Here is a 25,336-nt window from a genome sequence, read left to right on the forward strand (position 1 = left end):
CAGTGTTTGAGCACACAGTAATGGAATCATATAAACATGCTGAGTAGTGTTTAGATGAAACATTTTATTTTCCTCCGTGTTCGAGGTATAGTCGATGGACTGAATGCAAAATAGAAGATATTCAGGCAATGCTGGCTATTGATATTGGGATGGGATTGTGCCGTAAATCAGCATTAGAGACTTACTTTTCCAAACAATAATGGCTTACTGCTACAGTAAGTGATATTACGAAGCTTCATCATACATTTCAGTAACAATGAAGACCACATTGCTAAGGGGTCACCAGGTTATAATCTATTATTCAAATAAGACCTGTCATTTCTATTGTAGAAAATTTGTACCTGGAGCATGATTCACCTGGAAAATGCTTATCAGTTGGTAAGTCTATGGTAAATGTACAGGAAGGCTGTTGTGTAAGCAATACCTTACTTCAAACCCATCAACAAAATGGGGTGTAAATTTGTGGTCACTAAGCGACAGTAGAAGTAGTTAGCTTTGCAAGTTTCAGACTTATGTAGGAAAGGACAGTGAAATGTCAGTGCGTGGGAAATCATTGGGAGAGAAAGTGATAAGAAGCCTGACAGAGGGTTTTGAGTATACTGGCAGATTTGTGTGTGTGAAGACAATTTTTTTTCAAGCCCAGCGGTTTCCACCCAGCTTTCTGAGAAGAACATAGGTACTGCGGGACAGTGAGATCTAATTGCAAAGGACTACCTCGAGATATGAAAACCCTAAAAATGAAGAAAGGGAAAAAATCTAAGTTCTCGCACCTTCCATCCATAGAAATGCTAGCGTGCGCATGGCAAGATACTGGCCGGTAAAACATGTTATCGACCATTCACACATCTGAGATTGTGAAGATCAGAAGAGGTCATAAAAAGGTGAAAGTGGCTACGTAACTGTTGAAAAAACCAAGTTAGTTGTGAATTACGGCTATGAAATGTATGGTGTTGATAAATTTGATCTACTGAAAACTATGCATTTGTACACAAGAAACTCAAGTGGTATCAGGTCTTGTGGTATTTTCTCATTGAAACTGCACTAATAAATGGAAGAATAATGGTACAATAGGCCTCAAAAAAAGGGCAATTACTGCTCGCGACTTCAGAAAATCTGTCATGATGGGACTTCTACAAGAGTATCAGCGCAGTCCGCCGGCGAAACGAGGAAGACCTTTTGATCACATACCTCAAGCGCTCCTGACGGAGAGGCACTCTCTTGGAAAGCAGCAGGACAAGAGTCTCGAACCTAATTGTGTGTTTGTTCCATATTATCAGCTAACTGTTCAAAGAAAGGAAAGGGACTGTGCAAGACAGCCTGCAATGTGTCCAGTTCCATGTTTCGAGATGTATCACAGTAATGTGTGTTTCAAGGTCAAATGTTACTGCTAATTTGCCAAAGTTGAGTTAGAAATAGTGCGGTGGTGTTGAAAGTCACTAATCTTTAAAAAAAAAATAATTTTCAGTTCATTTGGAAAATACAAAAAAGAGTTGCATTCTTCTGTAATTGTTCTGTTTAAAAATAGCGCAGTGAAAAAAGTTAATATGCCCCTTCTTAGTGGGCTCTGTCACTTTGAGGACTTAAGGCACATTAAAAAAGCTTCCTTTCCTCTTTTTCATTATTTCCCTTTCCATTTTATGCATCCTTTTCATACATTCCTTAGTTCTGCTACTGTTCTCTTCCTTCGGTATTGAATGGGGTAAGTTTGTATATTCTAGAACTTCATATTTTAATTCACTTTTATTAGCAAGTTAACTTATATTAAAACATAAGCTTTTGTTCACAGTCCCTCCCCGCCCCCCTTTAGTGCCGATAAGGTTTTATGAATCCAAAGGATAAATTTAAATGTCTTGTAGTATATCATGAAAGAGCTTCTGATACTGCAGATGTACACTACAATGCTGCTGACCCCACTGACAGTGTTCTCATCCCCATAGTCCTCCACAGAACACTGCATAACATCATTTTAGTAGTAAAATATTTCATTTGTATTTGCTTTCAGTTTTGGTTACATCACATCTTTTGCTGGTATATGACTGTGATAAGCCTGCTTCTGTTATGTTTATTTTTTATTTTACACTTGGCAGCAATGATATATGCTGTTTGAAACAGAACTGTCATAATGCTTGATGTAGCCCCTGTGAGCTCGGCAAAACCAGAGTAGAGAATGTGATTCCAATAATTCGAGGTATTTTAATCTGCCTGGAGACAAAATGTATGCTGAGAACAAAAATGATTTAGAACAGTTGTAACACCTGTAAGTGGTTCAAACAACCTTTAAGATTTGATTGATATGATTGTGCATATCAAAAGAGTTCATTCAATTTAGTGTTTATGTCTATGGCTGCTTCCTTCCAAATTCTGTGCAAGATAGCCCCAATCCCATCCCTGGTAGGATATCTTCTGAAATGGCTAGAAAATGTTTCTCATTTTATATTTTGTTCTCAGTCTAATTCTTTCTCTGACATCAGGAGTGAGCAAGAATAGTAACACCATTCTCAATACAGCCTTTTGTTACTACAATCCTCTGCTGGTAGAAATCTTCCTTAAACATTAGTGAAATTCTGAAAGTAACTGTAATACTGGCAATTAATGAATTAACAGGCTCATTTTGGTGGCTATATTTGTAGATGTGTGTTATGAGCATACCTAAAATATATCTTATTTTCCACAGGAGAATATTGAACATGTGCCAGAAGTGATAGCTCTGAAAGAAGAAGTTAAATCAGAGTTGACAGATCCAGGGTCAATGCAGGAAAACTCTCTTGAGGTAATGTACATAATTTGATAAGCCATTGTCTGATAATGAAAATAGTTTGAAAATGGCTCAACAGATATCAGTGTTTGACCCTTCATGTCAGTGCACACGATTGATAGTCCTACGGTAAACATACTTTTTTTATGAGATTGACTGTTTACTTACCTAATTTTCCCTTTTCCGTCAAGTTGTTCCACGATCTTGTGTTATGAATTGCACAGCAGTTAGGATTGCTCCAAAGTCCTCTACTCTATACCATTTGGGAGCTGTAGCATTTCTACTAATACTTTTACTTCATTAATGTTTTCTATCACAAAGTAGCTATAAGATACATTCTTTTGTTACTGTTACAGGATATTTTAATAGTTGCTTCCAAATTAAACACCTTTGTAATCTTATTGATTATATTAATTACTAGCTGTTTTACCCATGCTTTGCCACGGAATTCTACATTGTATACAGAATTCTAGATTAGGTAGTGTACACGTTGTGAGCAAGATTGTATTAAATTGCATAGCTCTTAACGTTACCGTAGAAACATGACTGGGAAGTTACCAAACATCTTTTCTCGTATGAAGACTGGGTTAGGTAATACTCATTGTAATGGTAGGCCCGCTTGCCTACCATCAGTTACAATCAGGTTGGGGAGTTTTTGTTATAATGGTAGGCACTCTTCACCTGCCTTTTTACATCATCAGAAAAACCGTCTTCATGGTTTCCCCAACTGAAATGAACATAGGCCATTACAATGACGTCAGTAGTAATGGCGCAATTAAAAGCAATGCTTTCATATGAAACACTCGATCAAATGAGATACCACACATTTTCTCACTTTTAACAAACAGTTCTACACTGCTAATCTAACAGTCCAAAGTTCTGGAGCTCAAATGACCAAACCGCAGAGAGGTGTGGTCCGTGAACACTCTTTGTATTTATTCGGCGAGGGTGTCGAATAGTGGAGAGTCTCAGGGCAAAAACTATGGTCTTTTACTAACTTGTTTCCTAGGAGTGCCCGATGAGTCAGAAAATCTCAATTCATTACACTGGCGGTGGAAAAATCTATATTGACTTGGAAGCAAATTTTTCTCCAAATCAGAGGAGAATTCAATAAAAGTGAAGAGGAAGAAGTTTTTCTGAAGATACGGCTCTTTTCAGAGTTAAATTTTCAGTTATGTAGTGAATTGTAGTGCTATAATTTGGAACAGGCCTAAATTCTAATTCTAGCTACTACTAAGTCAGCCTCTGCCTTACATGTGCACACTGCTCATTCAAAACAGCGCGTCAGAGTAGGGATCGGATAGCTGGAATTCTATGATGAACCAGTATGTTACGTACCAGCAGTATCAGAAAATTTATGAACCAGAGGAATGGCATGCTAATTAAGAAAGTTTTCTAACTTCCCTGATATTTCGCGGCATATTCAGTCAGGCTGTTATAGTCGGTACGCACAACAAACAATGGTCAATGTATTGTTATTCTTGATCAATGTTATGCGCTTTCAATATTGTAGGCCTTCAGATTTAGTTTCCTTCCAACTCTAAAATACCACTCTTATCATAGTCAGTACGGTAAAACTGAATAAAACATAAATGATCGGAAGTTGAGTTCTCTATAACTTTTGTCATGTGGTACATTTCTATAGGATCAATAACATTGGTATTTAAAAATTAAATCTTAGGCACCTTCTTTTATACTACAATTTCATCCTGGTTGAATAAAATTGTTTATAGCTTAGACTGTAACTTCTTATTCCCCGACACTATATACCAATTTTTCATTAATTTCTTTTAACCCATTTTCTCGTGGCTCGGCATAAATGATCAGAAATTTAATTCTATATAACTTTTGTATCATTTATCGATAGGACCACTAATAATACAAATATTTGATAATTAAATTTTAGGCCTTCCCCTAAACTACCAGTTCACTCAGCATGAATAAAATAATTTATAGCATAGATTTTAGTGGCTCATCCCCCGACTTTACATACCGATTTTCATTAAATTCTCTTCACAGGTTTTCTCGTGATGCGTGTACATACAGACAGACAGAAATTACGGAAAAGTAAAAAGTGCATTTCCTTGTTACTGTGGACATGACCAATACAGAAATGCTATTCTTTTCAAATTCTGAGCAATTTTTCTAATATAACTTATTTTATATATATAGATTGTCTTCTAGATAATACAATTATTTGTAGATACAAGTTGCTTACTGTGAGGATTCACTTACATACTACTCACACTGTAACCATATCATGGCAAATGAAAAACATTCTTATTCTTCGTAATGTGGTCTGTGGTGTTACTAGTCCATTGTGACTTATAATGTTACTTAAACATGAAATGAATAAACAAGCCATTCAAGAGTTAACTTGCCTTTCTTTTTCATACTTCGTAAGTGATAGTGTTTGTGAATAGGCCTTGTAAGTTCACCGTTACTCACCTGAACATTCGTTACATGAATGAATTTGTCACTACCAGGGTACATATTTGATCACTGCCATCGTCCACTTCATAGCATGTGTGTCGTCTTCTTTCAGTATGACTATGTTACTATGGGGTATTTCATTGTCCATTTATTGAGAAATTCATTTGACCATCTCTTCCAGGAGTTGTGGGTTGCCTGCTGAATATATAGCCATGTGGGCAAGGTTTTGATGGGAGAGGAAGTATAATCATGATCAGAGAGTGTAGTAATTGGCTCTCCTATAATGAAATGGGTTGTAGTTATGTAAGAAGTGTCAAAGGGGTCATCATTTAGCTTTGGTGAGAGGATGTGAGTATGTGTCGTAAGAGTGGTCCATTCTTTGTTGTTGAAGCGATAAGAATCCATCACTCCTCTGAGGTGATATATCAGACTCTTGACAGCTGCTTCTCAGATTCTGCCAAAGTGGGGTGTTGCAGGAAGGATGAAATGCCATGTCAGTCCCATGCCTGTAGTTGTGTGAAGAGTGGTTTTCTGAGGGTGGTTTTGCAGAAAGGCCTTGATTTCCTTAGCTGCTCCGTAGAAGTTCATGGAGTTATCGCTGTAAAGTATGGAGAGAAATGTTGTGGTGAGATCAGGTATCATATCTATGTAGACAACCTTGGTAGCTAGGCAGTCTTGTCTTGTTCAATCTCACCATTTTTTATGAGTATTGAGCATAGTCTATGCTAGTTTTAATGAATGGGTATGTAGGGATTACATGCACCCTGTGTGTATTTCGCATCAATTGTTCTGAGCTATGTGCATTCAACTTAGAATACTTGAGACGTGCATGGGTGTGGCTTCTTTCCTTCCCTGTTGCTGATGAGATCCTGAACTTCTCTCTCAGAGAGTTGAGTGCCAGGATGAAGTAGTCGGAAATGTACCGCCATCATAATTATACTTGTGGGATGATATGGATACAGAATTTCCAATCTTTCCACTCCACTAGTGTTGGAGTATTGTGCAGTCTTCTGCCAACAAGAAGATTGCCTTTTTGATCTATGATTGGATTTATAGTCTTAATGTGAGTTGATAGTTTCCTACACAACATTAATCTAACATTTGTCTACAGGGTTCAACTCCAATACAAACAGTGGACTTTAATTTCACTCTGTGTGTTGTTAGAAAACTTTATTGAGATACACCTATTCAATACACGTTGGGTTCTTAAAATTAGGATTTCATCTTGTCATACTAATTTAATGGGACAGGATTCGCCCATTTCATGGGCATCATCAGCCGTGATCTCATGCCTAAAGGATAAAAATCAGGATCCTCATTACTCTAGTCAAAGTGTTACATAGGGAAACGTGTGCTATAACAGTGCGGAAACTTGTTGTAAGTTCACAAACGACGATGTACACAAGTAAAGCATGTCTGTAAAATATTTGGTGAGAGGATGTATGTGTTGTCCATTCTTTGTTGGTGAAGCGATAAGAAACCATCACTCTTTTGAGGTGATATCAGACTCTTGACAGCTGCTCCCCAGATTCCACCGAAGTGTGGTGCTGCAGGACTGGTGAAATGCCATGTCAGTCCCACGTAGTGTTACCAACCATCCGGCAAACTTTTCAGTCATTTTGGTTATGTCCGGCCGGCATTTCTAATTTATCGACATTGTCCTTTTTTTCATTACAAGAATGCTCACTTACGTTTTAGACTGAAGTCAGCATGTTATTGTATCGTATATCAACTCCATGTGCTCAGGGCGCTACTTCCGAGGGTGGAAATATGTAATACTAATATTTGATATATTGAACTCGAAGTCCAGGCATTGATCAACCAATCAACGCGCTTCATTTCCACGTTTATGTTGAGAGAAACCGGAAGTGTCGAGAGATACAGTTTACATGTGCTTGCCATATGATTTGCAGCTATCATGTTTGGTTATCTGGTTGTCGTTGTAAATTATAGTGCGAGTATGCAGTGAGTAGAGTGAAATATTAATCTCATTGCATCCTATTACGTACTGGTATGTCATCTCTGCAACCTGAAAGGAGTGAATCTAAAAAAAGACAGTGTATGATTTCGGATAAACTAAAACATAAGTATCCTTGCTTTACTCACGGACGCAGTGAAAGTGAAGCGAAATGTGCAGTGTGTGATAGTAATGTTAATGTCGGATGCAAAGGTGATGGTGACTCGGAAGGACACATTAACAGTGAAAAACACAAAAAGACGGTGAGAACTAGGTCAATATCATGTTCAGTGTCATCATTTGTCGCTCCCAAATATTCACCAGATGATAAAAAAGTTCATGCCGCAGAAGCTACAATGTCATTTCATACAGTTTTCCATCACCAGTCGTACAAATCAATGGACTGCACAGCTAAATTGAATAAGAGTATGTTCTTAGGTTCTGAAGTAGCACAGAAACTGACCTGTGCAAGAACTAGAACAGAAGCCATAATAAATAATGTTATTGCTCCTCACTCAACAGATATTATAATTGAAACTCTTAACGATAAAGTTCCATTTTTTGGCCTAGGAACAGATGCAAGCAATCATGGTGCACTAAAGTTGTTTCCAATTGTCATCCAATTCTTTCATTGCAAAAATAATGGCATTCATATAAAAGTTCTTGATTTACAAGCATGTCCATATGAAAGTTCTGAATGTATTTCCTCCTATATGTCAGACAATCTCAAAAAGCGTATAATTACATCTAGATACATTGAATTTTCTGGAGATAATGCCAATGTCAATTTTGGAGGCCATGCATGCAGGGAAGGGAAGAATGTATTCTCTGCTCTCAAAAAAGGCTTGAATGAAAACATAGTAGGTGTTGGATGTCCTGCTCACATTCTACATAACTGTTTGCAACATGGAGCAGATGCTCTTCCTGTTGATATTGAGTCTGTGGTGATGAAAATTTTCAACTTCTTTCATGTATATGTGGTGCACACTCAGCAACTGAAAGACGTTTTTGAATTTGTTGATGTAAATTATCCACAGCTTGTAAATCATTCTATGACTAGGTGGTTAATATTGTATCCAGCAGTTGAAAGAATCCTGCAATTGTTCCCAGCTCTGAAATCCTACTTTCTTTCTCAGGGTAGGAAGTCAGTGCCTTCATCAATTAGAAACTTCCTTGAAAATGACTTTTGAGAGCTCTATATTTTGATTCATTCTTCAACCATGCAAATTTTTTCACTATAAAATTTTGTCACTTGAGAAAGAACATAATTCAGTCGTAGAAGTGCTTGAACTATTAGAATCTGTCCAATCTCCATTGAAAGGCATACTTGAAGGTCAGTTCATTCCCCTTAAAGTTAGACAGATGTTAAATACATTTTCAGAAGATGGTTTGGATAAAGAATGCAAAGTGTTTATGGAGAATGTATCTTGTTTGTATGAAACCTGGATAAATGGATGCATCCTATAGAGGAATTCAAGTGTTTCAAATGGTTGAAACTTCAAAACATTAAAGACCTCAGCTTTGATGATATTGTACTATGTATTCAGTACTCACAGTCAAAAGGTGTAGAAATAGATGATTCAAAATTATTCGGCCAGTTCTGCAACGTAAGGGCTTAATCTAAAACTTCAACTTTGGATAAAGATACAACACTAGACCAACATTGGTGTGCTTTTTTTTAATAAGTGCCAGAACATTGAGGTATTTTCTGAACTTTTGAATACTTGCCAGTTTTTCTTTACCATACGAGGCAGCAATGCTTTCACTGAACGTGTGTTTTCATTCATAAATGCCCAATGGACAAAGGAAAGGAACCGTTTGTTGGTAGAATCAGTGAAAGGAATGTTACTTGTGAAGTTCAATTTCAAAGATGTATCATGTGAAGAATTTTATAAATATGTACTTCAAGAAAATAACTCGTGTCTTCTTTCAAAAGTAGGTTCTGTTGAAAAATACAGCTTCAAGGATATAAACTGCAGCAAGGACTGTTCATTAAGTAAGGTATTTCCTTTTGTAACAAGTTGTATGTAATATATCTATAATTTTTTTATTGATTGAAATTGTCAGGCATTTTTCTTAAATGTCGTGCTTTTTGCTTAGCAATGTCCTGCTTTTGGAAATTTTCAGTTGGTTACCCTAGTCCCATGCCTGCAGTTGTGTGAAGAGTTGGTTTTCTGAGGGTTGTTTGCAGGAAGGCCTTGATTTTTTTAGCTGTGGACTCACCTTACAAATACAGGTTTAATAACAAAAATAACTCCATCAGTCACACAGCTGTACACTCTATGATAACACTACAAGCTTCTGCATGAATATTCAGTGTCATCTTTCAATGATTTAACTACTTAAGGTTCATAGTAACCATTCTATGACTTCAAATTGAGTTGCCTTAAACCATATTTTTAGCTATAGGCATTCTTATCATTCATATTAATATGGACAGATTGGCTATTTTGAAAAGTGTTTTTAAGATATTAATTTGAGGCTGCACCAACATTAACCATTATTCTCACTCATATTTTTAAAACATGTTTTATTGTGTAAATTGTGGTTTGTGAACTTTCATCAAGTTTCCTCATTTTTATAACACACTTGTTTCTCTATGTAACACTTTGACTTGAGTATTCAGGATCCTCATTTTTATTCTTTAGGCATGAGATCATGGCTGATGATGCCCATGCAATGGGCAAAACATGTCCCATTAAATTAGTATGACAAGATGTAAATCTTAATTTTACGAACCCTACATGTATTGAATATGTGGATCTCAATAAACTTTTGTAACATTGTTAAATTAGTGACATTTTAACACGGACCAGTCATGAGATATGCAACATGTAATGTCACAGCCAACCAGGCTCCCTATAAGTTAAACAAATACCTCAAACTAAAGGTAAAGGTCTGTAAAATAAATCAAGGCAGCTTATTTAAAAGAATGTCTACGACTAAATTTGGTCCCTACATTTTGAGACATGTTCAGAGGAAAGGCTTACCTGCTCCCAATTTAACTAAAACCCAAAATAGAACCAATGTAATCTGGCTTAAGGACGAAATCAAAACATTCTTTCAAAAGAAGTCACAATTAAGTTTACATTTAAACAAGATACACTTAGCAGTATCTCAACCCATATCCCCAGTAGAATGGAGTTCCTTTCAGCTACATGTAGATTACAAGATAAATGACACCGTAAGCAGGAAACAAACGACTTTAGATAATAAACTTTCTGATGGTACTTAAAGGAAACTCAGCTACAGTTACTCAACAAGAACGTCGAAAAAATAAAAAGAATTCCACCTTTTAACAACTCAACAGCCATGGTCATAATATGACAAAAACAAACTTCTCAGAAAAAGAAATTTACCTGTTAAGCAAAGGAATACAGCATAATTGGCCCAGTACACGAAAAGAAAGGGATGTGATCAACACTACTATAGCGGAGGTTGAGTTGAATAATTTGAAACTCCCCTTAGATTTACAAAACGATACCAGGTTAAAAATAAAAACAAAATTACAGACAGTGACTAAGGTGTTAAATAAAACTTCTGATTCCAACCATACAAATCTAATTCAAGGATTAAAAACCAAAACTAATTACAATAACATCATAGTAAGTTAAGCGGACAAAGGAGGGACCACAATTTTATTAGACAGGAACAAATATATTACAAAAACTGAAAACTTTCTTGCAGTTGCGACATTTTCAATAGTCAACAAGGAACCTACAACCAGAAATAACGAAATTTAAAAACACTAATAAAGAATTCAGTTTTCTTATTCAATGAACAAGAGCAGCAAAGACTAATCCACATGAACCCTATTATTCCCATGGCCATATCCTTACCTAAATTACACAAGGAAAACATACCCACACGCATTGTTATGTTGAAATATGGCGTCTGCGGTGTCGTATAGAAGGGGTATGGCTACGGGTCGCAGGATGTCATTCACGTACGTCAAACTGGTAACAGTTACCTGGACACGCTCCAACTTGGATTTGTGGTTGTACCCAATAACACCCCACACCATAAGGCCTTGATTGGGCGCTGTATGTCTTGTGCGAATGTAGTCATTGTGATGCCGCCCTCCTGTTTGCAGCGAACCAAAATGTGGCCATCATTTTCAAACAGAACCTGGATTCGTCCGAAAACACTATCTGCTGCCATTCCTGTCCCCAGTGACGTCGTTCCTTACACCATTGCAGTCTAGTATGTTACCTAGCTCGATAGCTGCAGTCGCTTAAGTGCGGCTGGTATCCAGTATTCGGGAGATAGTAGGTTCAAACCCCACTGTTGGCAGCCCTGAAGATGGATTTCCGTGGTTTCCCATTTTCATACCAGGCAAATGATGGGGCTGTACCTTAATTAAGGCCACGGCCGCTTCCTTCCCACTCCTAGCCTTTTCCTGTCCCATCGTCGCCATAAGACATATCTGTGTCGGTGCGACATAAAGCCAATAGCAAAAGAAAAGTCCAGCATGTTCACGCACATTAGTCAAGGGTAGGCGGAGAAGTGGACAACGCGGCGGCAAGCAGATCGTAATAAACAGTGATGGACTGTCACTCCTGATATTATACGATATGTTGCACTGTTCCACTATTGCGCCAGAGCCGAGGAGGACGTAGATATATGCTGCAATGCCATTCTAATGAGGTGGCGATCTTCTTGGGGTGTGGTGGCGGCGTGGGGTGGTCTGGGTGGTGTGACCAGACCCATCTCGTTGTGTTCTACGGCCTTCTTTGAACGTTCTTTACACACGCATTGCACTGCCGACACACTTCTTCGCACACAATCAGCAATTTCTCTGATAGATCCATCACATTCATGCCAATAATACGCCCTCTTTGAAACTCACTCATTTGACAGTACTTTTCTTGCATACGTCTGCGAGGCATCCTGCATGTCGTCTCAAGTCACACTGATCCATTACCTTCGATCTATAGCAATACAATAGCCGCAGGAACAATTTAACTGTCGGTGGTGGTGCGCAGAGATACCGATGTGGACTTTCAACCTGAGGGTCGACATGGTTCAAATGCTAACCTTTTCTTCAGAACATACTAATGCACATTTCCTGTGAATGTGAACTTCCTATCCCTAGTCTTTCAAGGTGTCCTAAATTTTATGGACATGAGTGTATTTCAATCATTCACAAAATTTACTAACACCAATAAATAGATCAGAAGCTGCTTTCTTGTTATTTTAAGGGGTCTAATATCGAAGGTCATCGGCCCTAGATCAGAAGTGATAAGGCTCTGTAAGAACACAAAGTAATAGAAAATATTATATCGAGAAGTAAGTCTTCCTGAAGGGAAATTAATATTTAAAAAGGGCACTTACATTTTTATGATGGAATTTGATTCAGTCCTGGCTGGCAGTGTCTCACTATTTGTCCCTTTAGCACCCTTTAGCGTGTGTTGGAATCTCCCATTTTAGTAGCACATTCCGGAAGGCATATCCGTTGCAAGGTAAACCATGATGAAAGTAGAGATTTCTCTTGCAAGCAGCATGATAATTCCCCTTGTTCTTTGTCTTGCAGGCTTCTTGTAACAGTGGGCTTCCTCACATACATACACATGCACACACGTCACACACACACCGAAACTAAAACAGCACATAAATATGTGCTCCAACCATGCCTATTTAAATGTCAGTTGACACTTAACTTGCTCGTTCAGATTATTTATGCATACCTCATGTGTTCTGGAATGAATATTCTAGTGGTTATGTTTTGCAGAAGACGAAATAAAGTGTTACCTTTGTAAGATGTCACGGCTAATAAACATCGCTTGGCGTAGAATATCTTATATAATTGTAGTGGGAACACAATTAATTGAAGTGAGATATATAACGGTTCATCCTTTTAAATACAAGTTGAATTAGAAATGTAATGTTAAAATTCTAGTTGATTACAAGCGGCATTGGTTTCGACCATTGTTCTGGGTCATTATCAGCCAATCACTTAAAATATAAAAAAGCAATGCACAGGAAAACAATAGTTTCATTGTTGTGGATCATGAAGCACTATAACACGTTAGGAATTAGCACTGTGTGTTGAATGTTCCCAAAAACCTGAAGAATTCGAGGATCAATCACACAAACGAAGCCAGACGCAAGTTCTTGGAGAGCCCAAAAACGTATGTTTTAACCGGCACTGTGCTTCTGGATGATTGTGAAATTTGATGACAATATAAATGGTTCAAGGAGCAAGCCTGCAAACGCTGCTAGACGTGAAATCGTACAATACTGTTTAATATACACTGACTGAGCGAATGTCATAGGATAGCGGAGCACTGATGCGCAGGTGCGTTGTCTGCGCACCACACGCCCCCTGTGCCAGCGGCAGTTGTATAGAAGACCTTGTGAGCAGTGACTGTGCATGTGACAGGTGTAACATGGAACGTCGTTGTGAGCTGACACCATTCGAACGGTATATGGCGGTCGGTGCCCGACAGATTGGAAGTGCGATTTCGGAAGTGGTGCGGGAATTCGGCTTCACACGATCAACCATGTCCAGGGTGTATCGTGAATGGTTGAATGCGTGTATCACCATCCACAACTGACGAATGACCGTCCGTCTAGCCACCCTCGATAACCGTGACCGGCGACATCTGAGACAGATTGTCAGTACTGACAGACAGACAACCGAACAACAAATCATGGCTCAATTCAAAACAGGCTGTTCTGGACACACATCCCATTGGAGGATCTGTAGGAGCATGGGTCCTATGGGGTAAGGGAGCCAGCGCCGCACTCGGGTGCCACTGTTAACCCAACATCATCGGGCACAACGACGCACATTTGTCGCTTGTCACCACGGATAGAGACTGGAACAATGGCATAACGTGATATTGTCGGACGAATCATGATTTCAACTGCACCATGCCAATGGGAGGCACATGTATGGCGCAGACCACATGAAGCGATGGATCCCGCTTGACTCGAATATGTGGTCCAGGGCGCTGGTGTTATGGTCTGGAGTTTATTTTCCTGGTATGGAATGGGCCCCCTAATTGTTCTGGAAGGGACTTTGAATGGTACGTGGTATGTTGAGCTGCTGGGAGACTATCTCCAGCCATTTTTGGCCTTCCAGCGCCCAAATGGTTCTGCGGTATTTCAAGATGATAACGCGCCGCCACATCGCTCCCACGTTGCCCGGGAATGGTTCCAGGAACATGCAGCGGAGGTCCAACGACTGCCATGGCCACCCAGGAGCCCCGATATGAACCCTATCGAGCATATCTGGGATGTCCTGGAATGCAGGCTCCGTGCCATGGATTCTCCACCCACGAACAGACCAACATTGGCGACTGCTCTGCAAACGATTTGGTGCCAACTGCGTCCAGAGGACTACCAGGGACTTGTCGACTCAATTTCACGGTATCTCACTGCAGTTCGCGGGGCCAGACGAGGCCCCACACGCTATTAGGTGACTATCCCATGACATTTGCTAAGTCATTGTATTTGACGATAAAAATATATATTAATGTTTATAAAATCTTGTATGTCAGATTCTTGAAATTTGGAGAAGGAGAACTGTTGACATAAGAAACAATTGTCAAAAGAAGAAAAAGCGCAATATTAGAACAGTTGAGAGACACATTTACACAGCGTCTGATTTCTTTGAAGTTAAGAGCTTGGGTAGTTCTTGAGGTGGCGTAAGGTTTAAATTTAAATGTTGTAATGATCTGAACTGTAAGTGATATTATAATACGCAGTTCAATGCGGGAAAGAGAAAGGAAAACAAAGATGTTAATAGAAGATAAATAGGTGTGGATCGGAATATAAATAATGACTAAAGCAGGTGAGGTTGAATTAGATGGGAGGTGATTAATAGAGCGGGAAGTGGAATGAAGAAAGAAGAAAGGAAAGGATGTGATAGAGAAATAAGGTTGGTCACGTGGATGGGTTGTTCGAGATAGAAAACGTGGCTAGGAACTGTGTAAGGCACGGAAAATCAAATTCGAGTTAAGAAATTTAGCATATTTTAAAATGAAAGTGAGGAAGTCTAATAGAATATTGTGTTATTCAGAAATGTGTTTAAATTGAAATTCGTGTTGAAGTATTTGTCAAGGTGAATGAAATAATTTTCAGTTGTCTTAATAATTTTAAGTATTTCCATGTCCTGTTCAATTTTGATGAAATTATGTTTAGAGTCTTGTATGTGTTGTCGTATTGCAGAGAATCTGTTATATTTCATGGTGTTGTCTGCATCATGCACTCCACAACAACTGTCTACCCTTATCTTCCCTGAAACACGGTAGCAGCTCGTCAGTTTGAATTGTGCACCCGGAAGGAACACTTTAACCCAATTTTCTCAAAAAGAATAATTTTCCCTGTCAGCCTGATTGAACCATTGTTCTTAACATACACGAAGAGCATCCTTGACTTTTTGTCAGTATAGTTCTGATAAACACTGCACACCACTGAACTCAAAGGAATAAAAAAGAACACTTTTCCAGCTGACCAAAATTGACACAAGTATTAAGCACTCTGTGTGCATTAGAGGCAAATATGACCAGTGATTACAGGACAAACAAGAAATCCTCAAACATTGGCTACAACATTTGTAGATATTTCCTGCATTGAATTCCATCATACCGGGCAAGTTGGCCATGCAGTTTGGAGTGCGCAGCTGTGAGCTCGCATCCGGAAGATAGTGGGTTCGAACCCCACTGTCGGCAGCCCTGAAGATGGTTTTCCGTGGTTTCTCATCTTCACACCAGGCAATTAAGGCCATGGCCACTTTGTTCCCGATCCTAGGCCTTTCCTATCCCATCGTCGCCATAAGACCTATCTGTATCGGTGCGACGTAAAGCCACTGGCAAAAAAATTCCATCACCCTATTCCAGATGGTGAGTCCCATCTTATGCATCCCATCAAAGGAAGTCGACAGTGCCATTAGGAGTATTAAGAACCAAAAAGTGCCAGGACTAGATGACCTTCCAGCAAACCTCTGGAAGTTGTAGCAATTTAAAGAACACATTATCAACAGGCTGACAAGCCTGTTCAGTGCCAGAGTTGACCCTGGCTCTGTTCCCAGTCATTGGGCTACAAACATCCTTGTGACTATTTTTAAGCAAAATGACAATCCAGCAGATGTGCAAATTACCGTCAAATTTGCCCCCAATTGTACATGAGGAGACCTTTGGGAGTATCCTTCATCATTGATTGGGTGAAATTGTCGGCATTATAGCTAAACAGTGCATCTTCGTTAAGGGTGCTGGAATAACTCATCCAATTTTCACTGCCAGAATGCTAATTGAAAAGCACTGAGAGCATCATCAGTCAGTGTACATTGCCTTCCTTGATCTCGGAATGACTTTTGACCGGGTTCCAAACCATGTGATCTGGTGTACCAGAAATGCTTATAATTTGGATCAAGATGCTATACACGAACACCAGAGGTTGTGTATGTTGCTTTGCCAATGTCTCAGAGAGCTTCTCACTGGAAGTTGGTGTGCACACCAATGTACCACTCTGACCCCATTGCCCTTTGTCCGCAGCATGGACACCACCACATGGCACCTACAAAGGAGTGTTTCTAAGACTCCCTTATATGAAGATGATATTGCACTTGCTGATAGACCCAGAATGGAACTGCAGCATCAAGGTGAAGATCGGTATACCTGTTTCTTACAATACCATGTCTGAATGAACAAAAATACGAGTGAATACCTGGAGTCATCCAAACCATCTAATGGCTCCATTCAAATTGATTCAGGTATCTGTTCTTACCTACAGACTGATATTATGGTAGTTGTTGATGTGCGAATTATGATTAAGGCGGCATGGATGAGATGTAATAATTAATTTCGTGTGGCTATTTCTAGCCGAGTGCAGCCCTTGTAAGGCTGACTCTTCGATGAGGGTGGGAGGCATCTGCCATGTGTAGGTAACTGCGTGTTATTGTGGTGGAGGATAGTGTTATGTGTGGTGTGTGAGTTGCAGGGATGTTGGGGACAGCACAAACACCCAGCCCCCGGGCCATTGGAATTAACCAATTAAGGTTAAAATCCCCGACCCGACCAGGAATCGAACTCGGGACCCTCTGGACCGAAGGCCAGTATGCTGACTATTCAGCCAACGAGTCGGACAGCATGGATGAGATGAAGGGAAGTCACACTCTGTGACTGAATGGTGTTACTACATCTGAAGTCCAGAATATACTGCATGGTACTACATCTTGTTTCTGTGTACGTCTTGAATATTGACTGAGAAGGGTATGGAGTAGCAATTATACAACATGGGAATGTGTATACTCCGCTCGTCCATGGGGATTGCAGTCCTGTATCATGTGAAAAGGACGCCGTTCACCAGCAAGTGGGCATCACACCCGTCACTCGTGAGGCATATGATATTACATAAAATCACCTTCATGGTCCGTATCGCACTTCAATAGATTCACAATTGAGTATTTATTTATTTTCCACCTAGTCGATACAATGATTGCTTAAGGCAATTTTTAATGGTCAAAAGTGGTACATGTTTCGTATATTATCCTCATCTTCAGCCACATAACACTGTTTAGATGAAAAATATATAAAATTGACAAAGTAATGCTTTAGAGGAAGTGTACTTAAAATGAACATCTTATGTTCACATGGATCTACAATATAAAACAGACATTGAAAATAAGATACAAAAATTTAAATCTAGAAATTCTCCTGGGTTGGTAAAATTTCTGGGAGTATACGAAAGTCAGTTCGTTTTGATATAGAACCAAATCTGTAGTTCTTAATTGATTTGTGTGTGTATGAAGCAGCTATACTGGATGAATGAAGAGTTAGTGTGGTTGCATCCTGTTTATAAAGAAAATGTGATCAACTTATAAGCCAGTAATTACAAACTGGTCATCTTGACTGGTGTTGCATGCAAGTTCTCGGAATGCATTCTGTCTGATTGTACACATTTACGAAATTAACAACTGGTTTGATAGAAAGTAGTTCAGGTTTAGGAAACATCATTCCACTGAAGCTCACCCTGTATTTTCCAGCAAGATATAGCAGGTATATTAGATTCAGGAGGTCAAATGTATCATGATTGACATATCTAAGGCTTTCAATAGGGTAGACCTTGGAAGACTATTGACAAAAATTAATGCAGTTGGGCTAGATAAAATAGTGACTAAATGGGTGGCTATAAGGACGTGGCTAAATTATTAAAGTAAACATTAAGAAATCGAGAATTTAACACATAAGATGTTACCAATATTTAAGTCTATGACTTTAGTACTTGGATCAAAAATTAGATGTTGGCTTTTCAGGCGTTTGCTCTATTAACCAGCATTTCGTCTTAGGTCTGACACTAGACTCGTCAGAGTGGGATGTGTCAGACCCTACCCACTGATGCTGGGGTGTATGCAGGTGAACTTATCAGAAGCCTCTTATGTGGCACAGTCTGATAACTGCATACGGGAGTTAAGGGTGAAGGGAGGTAAGGGTGAAGGCGGACGACAATGAAGAGGGATAGGGTCAATTACATCACGGACATGCTGTTCGGTATAAATAATTGACTCATTTACGTTAGCCATTGTCAACAGAAAAATTCAAACTATTCACCCTAGTTGTTTCATAAGCACCTCCAGAAATATTTACACAATCACTCTCGCACACACAGCCACATTCAAATACACAAACATTATACGCTATTATATCACTCATTGTTTTTCCTAGTCAATCTCGTCGTTCACATAAGGCTTATTAATTGTGCCATGCTGCTAACAAACATTTTCTGTCCATTGTCTTTCAAAACAACAATGCGGCCGTCCTGTGTCCACACCCGTCGGAGTCCGAAATGATCACGTGCCCTGTTTAGAATAGTTTTTCTGATACCTGTCAGGGATTCAGTCAGTAGAAGGCCAGTTCCTTTTAACAGCTGCTTGGCCCTCCATACTCTGTCCCGGTCATGATAACGTACGAATTTTATAATTATAGGGCGCTTGCCCGAAGCAACAACCTGAGCTGTGGTTCATTTTAGCACCCCTAAACGATGGCAACGATCTATATCAGACATAGTTATATCTACATTTAACTTGCCCTTCATCGTGTTGATAACTTTATCGTAAACGTTCTCTGCCGGCTCCTCTGGAATACCATGCAGCACTAAGCAGTTCCGCCGGCTGTACTGTTCAGCTTCATCAAGCAGTTCGGCCTGTTGTTCGAGGTGCTGTTCAGTAAATTCCAGTTTTTTTGTTATGTCTTTTAGCTCACTAGACACCTTTTCTTGGAACTGAGAGAACTCAGCCTTTAGCCGCTGCAGCTCATCCGCGTGGCAGGTGCAGCTTATGACATGTTCCAAGCAGCCTTGGAAGTCCTTCATAACATCTTCAATAGACGCTACACGACGAATAGCTTCTTTAGCGGACATACTGAAAGATGCTTCAGGTCAATGACAGTTTAGTTACACACTTACACTGAGAAAGTCACAAATGGCACTTGTTGGCTGTTAATCTTGCTAATTAACGAGATTTACTGGAGAGGCGTTTCACACAACAGCAGCAGTTGGCGCCATCACACATACCCATAGTATTATAGTATTATAGTATTATTTGAATTAATTCCACATGTATACAAGTTGATTGTTTGTAAATACAGAAGATACTATGAGCAGAATTTTGTAAATAATGCAATTCTTTTAAGGATGAGCTGTGTGTTTTGTAGAAAATAATTAGTGTAAATTGTATAATACTGTGTTTTAGGAAACTGTCTTCTTCTCTGTCCATTTAAGATTTAGTGCTTGATAAAAATGTATATTTTTTGTGTGTACCATTTGCCACCAAGGTAGGCAGCTCTTTTGTATTTAAAATGATTTTGATTTGATTGTCCCTTTCCCTTTTTGTATTTTAAAAATGGGAGATATGTTATTTGTACTCTTCTTGTGCCACTATGAAATTTATTTCCTCAGCTGTTTCTTGTTTAGGCATATATATTTTTATTCCCTTACTTCTTTATTCTACTTTTGTTCTTTTTTATTTATAGCCGTCCGAAGATATTAAGGAGGAAATATTCATAGAAGAACATGCTGATGATCAGCTGTTGCCATACATCAAAGAAGAAACAAAGTACATACACTACAAATCCTATACAGTACGGAATAGATTGTGCCTCTTCATGGTTATATCTTAGAGGTGAAGCTTCCACAGTGTGAAGAATTATTTAGTTTAATTCCCAGGTTGAACCATGTTGTAGTTTTCTGTACATCGCGTGATGATGATGATGATGTTGCTTGTTGTTTTAAGGGGCCTATCATCGAAGGTCATCGGCCCCTAAGTGTACATCACGTACAGTTTGCCGACTTTTCGAGTACATTGCAGTATTCTTTGTCAAGGTGAATGAAATACCCCTACTCGATCCGAGGTAATCAGTCTCCCAGGCAGCAATTTACACTACTACAGTGGCCCTGACCTTGGCCTTTTATATCATAGTCTTTCTGGCTGACATAAGCCCTGACTATCTCGTGAGCGTTCTGGAAGGTATGTGTCAGAGCCAGGTATTGGGGGCTTGCCCGCGCTGTAATGTAATGGAGTTTCCGCCCGTGTGTTTATGTTGTGGTCTGTATGTCTTAAACTAAGAATGATAGGCATCCAAGTATTACTGATTTTATATCCTTCTTCTAAATTTATGTTGTTCGGATGTTTGTTGATTTCGATTGCCTCGCGGATTTTCCACTCCAGATTCCAAGGGGTAGCTGCTAGGATCTTGGTCTTATCAAATGATATTCCGTGCCTTGTTTCCTAGGAATGCTTGGCTTCCGCTGAAATATCTGTGTTTTGGTTCTTGGTGTGACGGATATGATGTTTTTTTAAGACTCATCGTATGCTATTGTGTGAGTAGCCGTTTTTCTTGAGGGTTCTCGTGAGGTGTTCTTTCTCTTCCTCGTGGTGCTCTGCGTCTGATATCGCTATGGTCCTATTTACCGGTGATGTTAGGACAGTCTGCTTTACTGATGGGTGATAATGAGTTGAGGCATGTAGGTACCTGTCCGTGTGTGTGGTTTTCTGAATACTGCATGATTCGGAGTCCCATTGGAGTTGGGCTTCACTAGGACATCCAGGAATGGTAGTTTTCCACTTACTTCGATTTCCATGGTGAACTGAATATTTGCGTGAATAGAGTTGAGATGGTCGAGAAATAGCTGTAGGTTATTGCTCCCGTGAGGCTAGTTTACAAATGTGTCATCCACAAAACAGAGAAAATATTTCGATTTCAGGGTAGGTGTGGCTAAGGCTTTCTGTTCGAAGTGTTCCATATACATGTTTCCTATTATTGGAGAGAGGGGCGACCCCATCACGGCCTTTCTGTCTGTTCATAGAACTCCCCATTGATACAGCAATAAGTGGCATTTAGACATTCTTTAGCTAGTGTTGACAGGTCTTCTGGAAGTTTCTGGTCTAGTAGGGGAAGTACTTCTGTTAGTGGCACCTTGGTGAAAAATGACGTGACGTCGAAACTTACTAATAAGTCCGTACTTTAAATTGGTTGGTCCTTAAGGAGCTGGATAAATGTTGGGAGTCCTTCACATAGGTTTCAGTGTGTCCTGTATGTGGCTAAAGCAGTCCAGCTAGGTAACAGGCGATATCGTGCATCAGAGATCCTATAGCGCTCACGATAGTTCGCAGAGGTATGCCTTCTTTATGGATTTTAGGAAGGGCATACAATTTAGGAGGTATCAGGTCCGACGATAACAGCTTCTTCTGTATTTCGGCTGGGATACTGGAATTTTTTACTAGTATGTGGAGTTTGTTCTTAATGCGGTTGGTAGGGTTTCTTATTTTTCTGTGCGTAGAATCGGTGAGTAATTGTTCTTTTTTCCGAGTGTAGTCGGTGCATGTCATTATCACCATAGCGTTGCCTTTATCTGCGGGTAGGATGATTGTATCCGTATTTTGACGTAGTTCTTTTAGGGCATGAATTTCTTCTTTGATCAAATTGCATGACGGCAGCTTTGCGGTTCTCAGTAGACATGATATACCCTGTCTGATCTCCTCTGCAGATTTGGTAGGAAGATGTCGGATTGCAATTTCAACTTTGCTAATTATTTCTTCCATCGGTATATTATTCGGAGCTACTGCATAGTTGAGTCCTTTTTCCAAGACCGAGGTATTAGGTTCACTGAGTGGCTTGTCTGTGAGGTTAACTATTACATTCTTCTGCAGTGGAGGAGGTGGTTTCGATTTCTGTTTCAGTAGGAGGAGGTTGAATTTCTTGTTTTGTTTGGCAGTGGCTAGTTCCAGTGTACACTGGGATTGTGTGTTGCTAATACTGTCTAACGTGGTCCAGTCATTGAGAGACAAAGTGCTGGCAAGTTGCAGGTGGAGATGAAATAATTTATTGTTGAGGTGGTCCAGAGTCTGTCTGGTGTCACTGATCCGTTCCCTGAGGAGTTTTATGCTGCTTTCGTGAAGCATACGGTCTCTCCGTCGGTTCTTGGTATGATATTTCAGTCTCACACATGCTGGTAGAATGCTGTTGTCCCTGCAGCATTTCAGAAACGCGAGTCGAGCCAGCTAGTTACTCATTTTCTTTCGAAGGTTGTCGAACTGCCTATTAACTTTGAGAATATCCTCCCTGTATCTTAGAGATGAAGCCTCCACGGTGTGAAGAATTATTTAGTTTAATTTGCAGGTTGAACCGTGTTGCAGTTTTCTGTACATCACGTACTGTTTGCCGACATTTCGAATACATTGCGGTATTCTTTGTCAAGGCAACTGAAATACCCCTACTCGATCCGAGGCAATCAGTCTCCCAGGCAGCAATTTACACTACTAGAGTGGCCCTGACCTTGGCCATTTATATTCTAGTCTTTCTGGCTGACGTATGCCCTGGCTGTCTCGTGAGCGTTCTGGAAGGTATGTATCAGATCCAGGTAGTGGGGGCTTGCCCGCGCTGTTATGTAATGGGGTTTCAGCCCGTGGTTTATGTTGTGGTCTGTATGTCTTAAACTATGAATGGTAGGCATCCAAGAATTACTGATTCTATATCCTCCTTCTAAATTTATGTTGTTCGGATGTTTCTTGATTTCGATAGCCTCACGGATTTTCCTTTCCAGATTCCAAGGGACAGCTGCTAGGATCTTGGCCTTATCAGATGATATTCTGTGCCTTGTGTCCTAGGAATGCTTGGCATAGGGGCTGATGACCTCGATGTTAGGCCCATTTAAATAATAAGCATCATCATCAAGCAGCAGGAATGCTTGGCTACCGCTGAAATATCTGTGTTTTGGTTCTTGGTGTGACAGATATGTTCTTTTAGGCGGGTGTAGATCAGACGTTTTGTTTCCCCAACATAACAAGCTCCATAGCTACATTCAATGTGATACTCCAGGAACCTGTAATTATATTTTGTCTTTTACTGGTGGTAGATAACGGGCTAGCTTCCGGTGAGGTTTATAGATGGTTTTTATGCCGTATTTGTCCAGTATCTTGCCGATCCTGTCTGTAGTATTTTTAATGTATATCAGTATTGCTGTTTTCGGGCGGGTCAGTTCTCCTTTCCCGTTGTTTTCTCCTACGGCTACCTTTTCTTTGTTCTCTTCTGATTTTTTAAAGACTCGTCGGATGTTGTTGAGGAGTAGCCGTTTTTCTTGAGGGTTCTCGTGAGGTGTTCTTTCTCTTCCTCGAGGTGCTCTGCGTCTGATATCGCTATGGCCTTGTACCAGTGATGTTAGGACAGCCTGCTTTTGTGATGGGTGATGATGAGACGAGGCGTGTAGGTACCTGTCTACGTGTGTGGTTTTCCTGTATACTGCATGACTCAGAGTCCCATTGGAGTTACGCTTTACTAGGACATCCAGGAACGCTAGTTTTCTGTCTACTTCAGTTTCCATGGTGAACTGAATATTTGCGTGAATAGAGTTGAGATGGTTGAGAAATAGCTGTAGGTTATTGCTCCCGTGAGGCCAGATTACGAATGTGCCGTCCACAAAACGGAGAAAACATTTTGGTTTCAGGATAGATGTGACTAAGGCTTTCTGTTTGAAGTGTTCCATGTACATGTTTGATATTGCTGGAGAGAGTGGCGACCCCATCGCGGCCCCTTCTGTCTGTTCGTAGAACTCCCCGTTGAAATAGAAATAAGTGGCGTTCAGGCATTCCGTAGCTAGTGTTGACAGGTCTTCTGGAAGTTTCTGGTCTAGTAGCGGAAATACTTCCGTTAGCTGCACCTTGGTGAAAAGTGACGTCAAAACTTACCAATAAGTCCGTACTTTCAATTGATTGGTCCTTAAGGAGTTGGATGAAATGTCGGGAGTCCTTCACGTAGGGTTCAGTGTTTCCTGTGTGTGGCTGAAGCAGTCCGGCTAGGTAACGGGTGATATCGTGCATCGGAGATATATTGTCATGCATTCTCTCTTCTTTTTGTTGAGGCGCAGTATATATTGTGCTAGTCAATTGTTCCAGTCTTCTGTTTGTTGCTGGAGATCGAGCGTATTTTTTTCAGCCTGAATGGCATCGTTTTCAAGAGAAGTATCCATGGCATTGGACTGTGAGGAGATAGGGATCTGCGCTCAGATGGCCTTCACTTAAACCGCAGTGGTACGTATAAGTTAGGAAATTTGTTTGGAAGGGTAATAGGGAGGTACATTCAGGGAAACAGGGTGGCCTAGCGAGTGGTGATAAGGGAACAGGGAACTGGAAATCAAGTAGGGATGACATAAAATTATCAGTGTTGAACTGTAGAAGTATTGTAAAAAAGGAATAGAATTAAGTAATTTAATAGATATATATTTACCAGATATTGTAATAGGAGTTGAATCACGGCTGAGAAATGATATAAAGGATGCAGAAATTTTCTCACGGCACTGGAGTGTGTATCATAGAGATAGGATAGGAATGGTGGGAGGGGGAGTGTTCATTCTGGTGAAAGAAGAATTTGTAAGCTACGAAAAAGTTAAAGATGAGACACATGAAATTGTAGGTGTAAGGCTCATTTCTAAAGATAATCGGCAACTTGATGTATTTGGAGTGTACAGATCGGGAAAGGGTAGCAATGACGTGGATTTGGAATTATTTGATAGGATAGTCAGCTATGTGCGAAATGACATGGAGAGAAATGTGATTGTAGCAGGAGATGTGAATTTGCCAGATGTCAATTAGGAAGGAAATGCGAACGACAGGAAGCATGACCAACAAATGGCAAGTAAGTTAATATGGGAAGGACAGCTGACTCAGAAAGTGATGGAACCAACCAGAGGGAAAA

General features: G+C 39.9%; 1 protein-coding gene across 1 annotated transcript in view; it reads left to right on the forward strand.

Annotated features, from left to right (window-relative positions):
* Positions 1-25,336, forward strand: part of LOC136885913 (uncharacterized) — a 151,000-nt gene that overhangs the window by 66,630 nt on the left and 59,034 nt on the right. Inside the window, exons 4-5 of the mRNA XM_067158605.2 lie at positions 2,675-2,770; positions 20,120-20,202. Coding sequence (XP_067014706.2) covers positions 2,675-2,770; positions 20,120-20,202 — 179 coding nt within the window. The remainder of the gene's footprint in view (positions 1-2,674; positions 2,771-20,119; positions 20,203-25,336) is intronic.

Source organism: Anabrus simplex, chromosome X (assembly GCF_040414725.1).
Source record: "Anabrus simplex isolate iqAnaSimp1 chromosome X, ASM4041472v1, whole genome shotgun sequence".
Classification (NCBI taxonomy): Eukaryota; Metazoa; Arthropoda; class Insecta; order Orthoptera; family Tettigoniidae; genus Anabrus; species Anabrus simplex.